An 11,521-nucleotide genomic window follows, 5' to 3' on the forward strand; every position below is an offset into this window, starting at 1 on the left:
CACAAATAGAGCTTTTTTTTCAGTGGTATTTGATCACCCGTGCGCTTTTTATTTTTCACGCTATAAACAAAAAAAAGACTATATTTTTTACTTTCAGCTATAAAAAATATATAGTAAACTCAAAGTTAGTTATAAATTTAGGCCAAAATGTATTCTGCTACATGTTTTTGGTAATAAAAATCCCAATAAGTGTATATTGATTGCTTTGTGTGAAAGTTATAGCGTCTACAAACTATGGTATAGATCAGGGGTGGGCAAACTTTTTGACTTGAGGGCCGCAATGGGTTCATATATTGGACCCGGGGGCCGGACCAAGAGTAGATGAATGATGTGTATGTGTCATCCATAGTAAGTATAGTAATCCCCCATAGTAAGCATAGTAATTAATCCCCCATATAGTAATTCATCCCCCATAGTAATTCATCCCCCATAGTAATTCATCCCCCATAGTAATTCATCCCCCATAGTAATTCATCCCCCATATAGTAATTCATCCCCCATAGTGATTCATCCCCCATATAGTAATTCATCCCCCCTATAGTAATTCATCCCCCATAGTAATTCATCCCCCATATAGTAATTCATCCCCCATAGTAATTCATCCCCAATATAGTAATTCATCCCCCATAGTAATTCATCCCCCATAGTAATTCATCCCCCATATAGTAATTCATCCCCCATATAGTAATTCATCCCCCATAGTAATTCATCCCCCATAGTAATTCATCCCCCCTATAGTAATTCATCCCCCCTATAGTAATTCATCCCCCCTATAGTAATTCATCCCCCCTATAGTAATTCATTCCCCATATTAATTCATTCCCCATATTAATTCATCCCCAATATTAAGTCCCCAAGTCCCCCCTGTGTCAATTCACTTACCTTTGCTCCGCGCGTTCCTCTCACCGTGTTCCCGCGCCATTCCGGTGTAGCATGAAAATCTGTCTCCTATGAAGATCTGTCCCCCTCGACGTATCTGCGCATGTGCCAGTTTCAGGCATTAGCAGCCGATCTGCGATCTCCGGCACATGCGCAGATATGTCGAGGGGGACAGATCATCATAGGAGACAGATTTTCATGCTACACTGGTGTTCAGGGCGGACTGTGAGAGGAGCCTAGCGGGAGCCTAGCTCCGCGGGCCGGATTAAAAGGTAAATAAAATTTATGTCCTTTTTTCACACAAATAGAGCTTTCTTTTGGTGGTATTTGATCACCTGTGCACTTTTTATTTTTGGCGCTATAACCAGAAAATTTTTGAAGAAAAAAATTTAAGAAAAACAAAAAAAAACCAAACCAAAAAAAAAAAAAAACACAATTTGTTTCATTTCGGTCATAAAAAATATCCAAAAAAACTAACATTTCGTCATAAATTTAGGCCAAAATGTATTCTGCTACATGTTTTGGGTTAAAAAATTCCCAATAAGTGTATATTGATTGCTTTATGTGAAAGTTATAGCATCTACAAAATATGGTATAGATAATGGAATTTACACAGCTTTTACTCTCTGACTGCTTATCACATTTCTTGAGGTGTAAAATACCAGAATAGTTCAAACACCCTCAAATGACCCCTTTTCGGAAAGTAGACACCCTAAGCTATCTGCTGAGAGGCATATTGAGTCCATGGGAGATTTATATTTTTCCACAAGTTTCTGGAAAATGACAAAACATTTTGTTTTTTACACAGTCATTTAAATGATTTATTTCTCGCACAAGCCATGGGTATATGTGGAATTACACCCCAAAATACATTCTGCTACTTCTACCGAGTATGGGGATACCACATGTGTCAGACTTTTTGGGAGCCTAGCCACATACAGGAGCCTGAAATCCAATGACCACTTTGAAAGCCTGAAGGTGCGTAACTTCCTCATTTCACTTCCTCACTACCTATCACAGTTTCGAAGGCCCTGACATTTCAGGATAACACCAAACCTCCCCAAATGACCCCTTTCTGGAAAGTAGACACCCCAAGGAATTTAAAAAGAGGCATGGTGAGTATTTTGCAGATCTCATTATTTCAACCCCCCAAACATTATATATTTTTTTAAAGCAGACATCCTAGTGAATAAAATGGTGGGTACTACAATTTTTTATGGCACATAGTACTCGTGAAGAGGTTTTTCAAATGCAAATTTAAAAAAAAAACAAAAAAACAACACTTTTTTTACTTTTAATGCACAAAAACACAATATATTGGCCAATTATTTTGTAAAATATAAAAGATAATGGTATGCCGAGTAAATAGATACCAAACATGTGCAATGGCGACAAACTGCAAACATTTTTAAAATCCATAGGCAACGCTTTAAAAGCTACCATTTTAGATTTACAGAGGAGGTCTAGTGTTAGAATTACTGCCCTTGATCTGACGTTCACGGCAATACCTCACATGTATGGTGCAACCGCTGTTTACATACTGGCACAGGGTCAAGGCTTGTGCACACAGGTGTGTGTGCATGGGAGGGGCAATTTTTTATTTTTTTTTTAGTTATTTTGATTTTATTATTTTTACATTTGTACCTTTCATTTTTTTTTTGTTTTGATCACTTTTAATGCTATAACAGGGAATGCAAATATCCCCTATAACTTCAATGGGCATTGTCATATATTCTTTTTTGAGAAATCAGGCTCTAGATATCTCCTCTGCCCTTACATTATCTAATCAAACCAAAAATCGGTGTGATCAGATGCTTTCCCAATTTACAAATGGCGCTGTTTATATCCTGCGAAACTGAAGTGATGAAATGCTTGTAGCTTCCGAATTCTTAGACTATAGAGATGATTGGCACCATTCTGGTCTCCAATCTGCTCTATGGTCAGCTGGCAGAAACACCGGCTGCAATTTCAGGTTCCCCCGATGGCACGAGACTGCCCGAGAAGGCCGTGGAAGACAGTGGAGGAGGGGGGTATTATCTCCTGCTGCTTGTAAAAGAAATACTGCAGCTAATTAGCCACTAGGATTGCACTTACATGAAAGCCGATCGCCAGCTAAAAAAAACAATACCAGGATGATGCCTGCAGCTGCAGGCATCATCCTGGTATAACCATTCAAAGTCCAGTGATGTACCAGTACATCGCTGGTCCTTGTTGGGTATATATACTGTTTTTTTTGTATGCAGCCTGTGGACTGAATGACAAAAATGAGAAAAAATCTCTGCCAGAAAAAGTGTGTGGTATGCCCACCATTAGAATATACCGCCCTGCATCCACCCACTTCTAATGGTGGGCACACATTAGGTCACACTTTGCCACAAGCGCCAGTTCCAAGATTGAACAAATGTCTAAATAGTGGCACGCTTGAATAAAAATTGTCCACGTATAAGTGGTACCCCATATGGAGAAATGATGACACCAAGTCCCAAACTATCTTGCTACTGCTCCCCATGTAGTCTGGGCATCCAGGGGGCTCCACGCGACTATCTTTTCCCTCGTAAATCAAAAAAACTTATAAGTATAGCCTGTTGCCCTCTCACAGGTCTTCTACATCTTGACCCCATATCTGGCTCGCTTGCTGGGGAGAAATTGTTTGAATGCAAGGCAGCCAGAAAAATGAATGACGGACTCATCAAACGCAGATGTTTTGCTGGGGAGTATAGACATCTGCTAATTTTTGGTTAAGGTGATTTGCAAGGGGCTGAATTTTGTGGAGCCGGTCAAATTCAGGGTCACCCCGAGGATGACAGAGTGTACTGTCGTTGAAATGCATAAAACACATTATGCTCTCATATCTATGCCTGGTCATGGCAGCAGAGAACACGGGCATATGATGAATCGGGTCTGTGGACCAATACAACCGCAATTCGTTTCTTTTAGTAATGCCCATGTTGAGGGTTAGGCCCCAAAAAAATGTAAATTCAGAAACCGCAATGAGTTTCCATGCGACTGGTATGGCAAGGTTTGAATTTGGGTTGGCGGCGATAAATTGTTGTGCATATAAATTGCTTTGATCCACAATCAACGCATACAGATATTCCGTGAAAAACAGCTCCAAAAATCAAGGAGGTATGTGAAAGACCAAGATGTACTAGACCGCTGGTACTCGCCAGTTCACCAAAAGGTAGTGCGGCACTAGTACTGGCACTCTGCTGCATATGAGAGTCATCAAAATTTACCGGCAAGTGCTAACAGAGATCAGGCCTGATTCTGCGAACACTGCGGTTTTGTGTGCAATGTATCAAGTGACAGGGACCTACTGACACTGCACTTGCTGGGGGAGAAGGGGGGGGGGGTAAGCGTATGGGCTAAACAAGGTGCTGGCAGGTTCCGGGGCTGATCCCGCTAACGCTGCATTTTTGGGGACTCTATACTAATGTGAACGCTGGTATAGTGCTGATCTGATTAAAGATATTGACCCGTTCAGACACTATACTAGCAATGGAGGATTATTGTACATGAGCGTGCTCCTGGCAATCAAGGGGTTAAATGTGATGACTGGTGTACTGACGGGCAATCTTAGGATATCTGGGAGGGGCGTGAAAACCATGGGAGCGCAAATCATGTATATATGTGATTTTGCGCACCCATGCCGCCCTGTAGCAGTATTTCTGCTATAGGGTGGTCAGGAAGTGGTTACAGGGGTTTGTGTTACGGCGCTGCGTTACTTTAACCCTTTGAGGACCGTAAGGTTTTGGAACGCCAAAAGAATCAATTTTTTTGTTTTTAAAGTTCGTACACTTCAGTTGCTGTAACTAAGCCATTTCATGAAATAATTGGCAAAAAGCTAGATCCATTTGTTGTTTGTTAATAAGAACTAATATTTTGACTCAAACCAAAAAAAAAAAAAAGAAGAGTTTTAAGTTCTTAATCAGATGATACACGTCATTACAAACATGAAACAAATACGTCCCTTGGTCCTCAAAGGGTTAACTGACAATTGCTCGGTCATGCAACACTGCATCCAAATTAAATTTACATGCTTTTTTCCCACAAATTGAGCTTTCTTTCGGTATTTGATCGCCTGTGCGTTTTTTTTTTTTGCGCTATAAAAAAAAAGGCTGACAATTTTGAGAAAAAAAAAAAACAATATTTTGGAATTTTTGCTATAAAATATGTCCAGTAAAAAAATTTAAAAATCTAATTGTCATAAATTTCAGCCAAAATGCATTCTGCGACATGTCTTTGCTAAAAAAAAAAAAAACCCCAATACATGTAAATTAATTGGTTTACGTGAAAGTTATAGCGTTTACAAATGGCGGGAAAGATACTGGGATTTTTAATTTTCTTTTTTTATACTAATAATGGTGGCGATCAGCGACTTATGGCGGCGATCAGTGACTTATGGCAGGACTGCAGGACTGTCGGACATTCTGACACTGGGGGGGAACTGACTTGGGGTCACTGACATCCCCAGTGACATCAATACAGTGATCAGTGCAAAAAAAAAAACAAAAAAACACTGACACTGTACTAATGGCACTGGGAAAGGGGTTAATTTTTTTATTCAATGAAAGGGTTAACTGTTAGAGGGGAGTGTTTTACTAGGGGGCGGGAGTTTGTACTGCTCCGGAACATGCTGATCCAGAGAGATAAACTCTTCTCTCCGGATCAGCATGTCAGGAGCTGACAGGGAACTGACAGAAAGCAGAGGTACAGTGTAAACACTGCAGCCGTGCTCTCTGTCAGTGATTGCTGCTAATCGCTGGGACACGGCAGGTAATGACCGGCCGTGACCAGGCAACTGACACCCGCAGCTGCGATTGGCGGCACAGGTAGGGCGGTGGCGCGCCTCGCGTACGCCCCCTACCTGGTTTTTCAAAAGCACGTTTTAAAATGTGATTTTGCGCAGCCGTGCCACCCTGCCACCGTATTTCTACAGTGGCTGGTCGGCAAGAAGTTAAATCTTGTTATGTTGCAGCCTCATACTACAGTTGTTTAAATTAATTTTAGTTCTCATAAATCTACACTCAGTACCCCATAATGACAAAGTGGGAACAGAATTTTGGAAATGTCTGTGAATTTATTTCAAAAGAAAAATCTAAATGATCACATGTACTTATGTATTGAGACCCTTTAGCCTGAGTTCACACATGTGGTGAGGTATATCACATGTAATTCGCACAGGAACCGCACAGTATTCCTGTGCAAATCACACGTGATTTGTGTGCGGTGTGATTGGAGCCATACATTATGTATGGCTCTAATCACACCACACTCGTGTTAAAAAGGTGCAGGACCCTTTTTTTTGGTCAGCACTAGAATCGGATCGCATGGGTATTCACACCTATGTGATCTGATTCTGCACATTGCACAGCGTTTTGCAGACCGCTTTCAGGGTGATGTTAATTGAACGTATGCACTGGCATCGGTTCGCATGAACAGGGTGCGATTCTGATGCAATGCGGAATTCACACAGAAAACGCTGCGAATTCCACACTGCATCAGTGGGAACCAGGGCTGACTCCATATTTTGTAGAAGCACCTTTGCTAGCAATTACAGTCTCGAGTCTTTTTGGGCAGGGGTAAGCAACTGTGGCCCTCCAGCTGTTGGTGAACTACAAGTCCCATCATGCCTCTGCCTTTGGGAGTCATGCTTGTAAATGTCAGTTTTGCAATGCCTCATGGGACTTGTAGTTCTACAACAGCTGGAGGGCCACAGTTGCCCATCCCTGTTTTTGGGAATAACGCCACAAGCTTTACACACCTGGATTAGGGGATTTTCAGCCATTCTTCCAATTTAATTAACCACATCACAAACATCTCAGCAATGATCAAGAGAAATAGGAGGTACCTGAGCTAAATTTCAAGTTTTGTTGCAAAGGGTCTGAAAACTTTCCCAGATATTTCTAACATTTTCTTTTCACTTTGTCATTATGGGGTCCTGAGTGTAGATTAATGAGTAAAAAATTAATTTAAACAACTGCAGTTTCAGGCTGCAACATTGCAAAACTGAAAAAAGGGGGGGGGGGTCTCAATATTTTATGAATGCACTGTATATCAAAGTTTGTAGAGGCTATAACTTTCACACAAACCAAATCATATACACTCAATTGGATTTTTTTTTTTTAACAAAGACATATAGCAGAATACATTTTGGCCTAAATTTATGACTACATTTACTGGGTCATTTTCATAACAGAAGAAAATAGGTTTTTTTTTGCTATATAATAAAAAATACCCAGTGGTGATAAAATACCACCAAAAGAAAGCTATATTTGTGCGGAAAAAAAATGATAAACTTCATTTGGGCACAGTGTTGCATGACTTAGCAATTACCAGTTAAAGTAGTGCAGTGGTGAATAGCAAAAAAATGCTCTGGTCGTGAAGCAGGTAAAACGTTTTGGAGCCGAGAGGGTTAAATGAATCTGTAGGCAAAACTTTTCTTTAACAAATAACCCCACAACAGTAAAATCAGTATATATTTTATATATATATACAGTCAGGTCCATAAATATTGGGACATCGACACAATTATAACATTTTTGGCTCTATACGCTACCACAATGGATTTGAAATGAAACGAACAAGATGTGCTTTAACTGCAGACTGTCAGCTTTAATTTGAACGGTGTAGGAATTACAACAGTTTGCATATGTGCCTCCCACCTGTTAAGGGACCAAAAGTAATGGGACAGAATAATAATCATAAATCAAACTTTCACTTTTTAATACTTGGTTGCAAATCCTTTGCAGTCAATTACAGCCTGAAGTCTGGAACGCATAGTAATCACCAGACGCTGGGTTTCATCCCTGGTGATGCTCTGCCAGGCCTCTACTGCAACGGTCTTCAGTTCCTGCTTGTTCTTGGGGCATTTTCCCTTCAGTTTTGTCTTCAGCAAGTGAAATGCATGCTCAATCGGATTCAGGTCAGGTGATTGACTTGGCCATTGCATAACATTCCACTTCTTTCCCTTAAAAAACTCTTTGATTGCTTTTGCAGTATGCTTTGGGTCATTGTCCATCTGCACTGTGAAGCGGCGTCCAATGAGTTGTGAAGCATTTGGCTGAATATGAGCAGATAATATTGCCCGAAACACTTCAGAATTCATCCTGCTGCTTTTGTCAGCAGTCACATCATCAATCAATACAAGAGAACCAGTTCCATTGGCAGCCATACATGCCCACGCCATGACACTACCACCACCATGCTTCACTGATGAGGTGGTATGCTTAGGATCATGAGCAGTTCCTTTCCTTCTCCATACTCTTCTCTTCCCATCACTCTGGTACAAGTTGATCTTGGTCTCATCTGTCCATAGGATGTTGTTCCAGAACTGTGAAGGCTTTTTTAGATGTCGTTTGGCAAACTCTAATCTGGCCTTCCTGTTTTTGAGGCTCACCAATGGTTTACATCTTGTGGTGAACCCTCTGTATTCACTCTGGTGAAGTCTTCTCTTGATTGTTGACTTTGACACACATACACCTACCTCCTGGAGAGTGTTGTTGATCTGGCCAACTGTTGTGAAGGGTGTTTTCTTCACCAGGGAAAGAATTCTTCGGTCATCCACCACAGTTGTTTTCCGTGGTCTTCCGGGTCTTTTGGTGTTGCTGAGCTCACCGGTGCGTTCCTTCTTTTTAAGAATGTTCCAGACAGTTGTTCTGGCCACGCCTAATGTTTTTGCTATCTCTCTGATGGGTTTGTTTTGTTTTTTCAGCCTAATGATGGCTTGCTTCACTGATAGTGACAGCTCTTTGGATCTCATCTTGAGAGTTGACAGCAACAGATTCCAAATGCAAATAGCACACTTGAAATGAACTCTGGACCTTTTATCTGCTCATTGTAATTGGGATAATGAGGGAATAACACACCTGGCCATGGAACAGCTGAGAAGCCAATTGTCCCATTACTTTTGGTCTCTTAACAAGTGGGAGGCACATATGCAAACTGTTGTGATTCCTACACCGTTCACCTGATTTGGATGTAAATACCCTCAAATTAAAGCTGACAGTCTGCAGTTAAAGCACATCTTGTTTGTTTCATTTCAAATCCATTGTGGTGGTGTATAGAGCCAAAAATGTTAGAATTGTGTCCATGTCCCAATATTTATGGACCTGACTGTATATATATACACACACACATATACATACATATACACACACATACATCCATACACACACACACACATATATACATACTTGCTATACTCACTTTGGAACCTAAGGGGTTAATCCTCCACATTGTGTAAAAAGGCTGTTTGATCGTTTGATCCTGTCTTCTCTAATCCTCCCCTTCTTCCACAGTCTCTAATTCATTTGCTGAACAGAGCTACGGGAGTCACTCTGCACATGCTCTGTTTAGTGGCAGAGAGGGTTTTTTTTTGCTTTGAGAGAGTGCATGTGATCAGCACAGGGCCAATCAGCACTGTCCAGACAGTGGGTCCGGGGTTATGCAGCCTCATAGGACAGTCAGAGCAGAATGAAAACTCCCCCTACAAGCTTTAACCAGTGCTCAGCTGGACACTGATAGAAGTCACAAGACTGCTATATACTGCTAATGAAAAGGTATTTAGTTTATATTTACTGAAATAATTAAATTTCCATGTTGTGTGTACTGTGGGAGACCAGATATAGTGAATGCAGGGTCCTGGGTTTAGTAACACTTTAATTTTGTAAAGAGTGGAGAGAGGTGAGAACACCTGTCAGATTTTGTATCTCTTTTTTGTTTTTTGTTTTTTTTAAGTATGAATACAGTTCCTGGAAATAGAATAAGCAATCCTATACTTTCCAAACACAAGAAAAGATTCCATATGTTTTCTGGACGTGTCGACAGTGTTTCCACTTCCTGTACTACAGTAGATTGTGCTTTAAGGGCCGGTTCACACTAGAATGCTGTGTGGGAAGAGTGAGAGGTATGTTGCATGTGTCCCCACCACTGCATGTGGATTCACTAACCCTTCGAGTTGCAACATTAATTGTTCACGGCACCCCAAATGCATCTTGCAAACGTGCTACCATCAAACTGCATGGTACCACAGTTCTATGTGCTTTCCTGTGGCATGATCTGCCAAAGTAGTGCTTGCACGGTTTCTTCCTCTTTCCTATGTGTTTGGTAGCCCATTCGTATTAGACTTCCAAGTGGTTTTATCAGTCTGTTAATTTGAATGGGCTGCCAAATGTGCGTGAATGTGGAAATAGTAGTGCGCTTGGGGTGCCATTAACACTTGCATGCATCTCATTAAACATGCAGTATGGGAAACGTACACAGTATGCGCCATTCCGGCACCATGTTCTAGTGTGAACCGGCCCCTAAACACCACTTTAGGTCTATCTTTTGGCTCTGTATCACTGGAAACCTTGCAAAGGCTAATGGCCTCTTTAATTGAGAAATAACTTCTGTCTGTGTCCCCACTGCAAAGATTCGCTCTGCTTATCTGTCCAGTTGACCACAGTCTCTGAGGGTAAATCCAACATGTCAGAGTTGTCACCGGAAAAAGAGTTGGGGAGGGGGGGAAATTGTCCAATGGGGATGGCTGCTCCAAAGACAATTGGTTGGGTGTTTCCTCCAACTTCTTGCTGTGTCTCCAAGACGGAAAGTAAAAGAAAATGTCCTCAAAAAGGAACACAAATAAATGGACAGAGGTCGTATACCCTCACTACACCATACAGGACTAAAGCCAGCCATAAACAGTTCATCTGTTGACTGGTTCAGCCAAAGCCACTAGCAATAATCACTGAATAAACACAATAGCCCCGAGAGAGGGATTCCCCCATCAACACTGACTGGTGGTTGCAGGAATGGAAATCACTCCATCAATGGCCCCCTTAATAAAAAACTTCTGTCTGTCCATACCCTTTAATTAATGATTTGATTCTTGGAAATATTAGGAAATCAGAGACAGATATTAACCAATCACCCCCCCCCCCCACACACACACACACACCCATGCTGGGCTGTGTAGTTCCCCAGTCATTCCCGCCGCTCCCCCTCACCTGTACTGTTATAGGGACTCTCACAGCACTCCCCTAGAAAGCAGAAGCCGGACAGGAATTCGGTCAGGGCCAACACAGGCGACAACAGGGGACCCAACAATATCCCCAGACACAGCCATGACCCCAGGAGAGAGCGCTGAGTTCTGGCCATGGGAGCTGCACACTGCTGATGTGCCTCCCAGGCTCCCCGCACTGAGACCTGAGCATGTACAGAATTCTCTTCTCAGAGGCGTGCTCCCCGGTCTCGTGTGGTTTTTCCTGTTCTACTGCATGCTCCCAGCAGTTTCATTTTCTGAGTTCTGGTTGTAATTTATTCTCAGAAATGACTTCATTGTCCTACATTTCTAAATCCACCCCAAATGGTCATTAACCGCTTGCTCTCCAGAGGATTTGCCCCTGTTCCTGACCAGGAAATTTTTTGCGACACGGCGCTGCATTATTTTAACTGACAATTGCGCGGTCATGCAACGCTGCACCCAAATTAAATTTATGTCCCTTTTTCCCACGATTGGAGCTTTCTTTCGGTAGCTATTGATCTCTTCTGTCTTTTTTTGTTTATAGCGCAAATAATAAAAAAAACTCAGACAATTTTGAAAAAAAAAAATATTTGCTATAAAACATCCAGTAAAAAAATTTTAAAAATCAGATTTCGG

General features: G+C 41.5%; 1 protein-coding gene across 2 annotated transcripts in view; it reads right to left on the reverse strand.

The window, feature by feature from the left end:
* The window catches only part of LOC149469514 (torsin-1A-like), a 58,250-nt gene extending 47,177 nt beyond the window's left edge, over window positions 1–11,073 (reverse strand). Inside the window, exon 1 of one of the 2 annotated variants that reach the window (XM_089669071.1) lies at window positions 10,869–11,072. In XM_089669071.1, coding sequence (XP_089525197.1) covers window positions 10,869–11,019 — 151 coding nt within the window. In that variant the 5' untranslated portion in view covers window positions 11,020–11,072. Of the gene's footprint in view, window positions 1–10,868 lie in introns of both variants that reach the window. The other variant, XM_089669072.1, reaches the window with a different exon arrangement.
* Between the last annotated feature and the right edge of the window lie 448 nt (window positions 11,074–11,521).

Source organism: Staurois parvus, unplaced genomic scaffold (assembly GCF_062004578.1).
Source record: "Staurois parvus isolate SC_StPar_1 unplaced genomic scaffold, SC_StPar_1.0 ptg000068l, whole genome shotgun sequence".
NCBI classification, from domain to species: Eukaryota; Metazoa; Chordata; class Amphibia; order Anura; family Ranidae; genus Staurois; species Staurois parvus.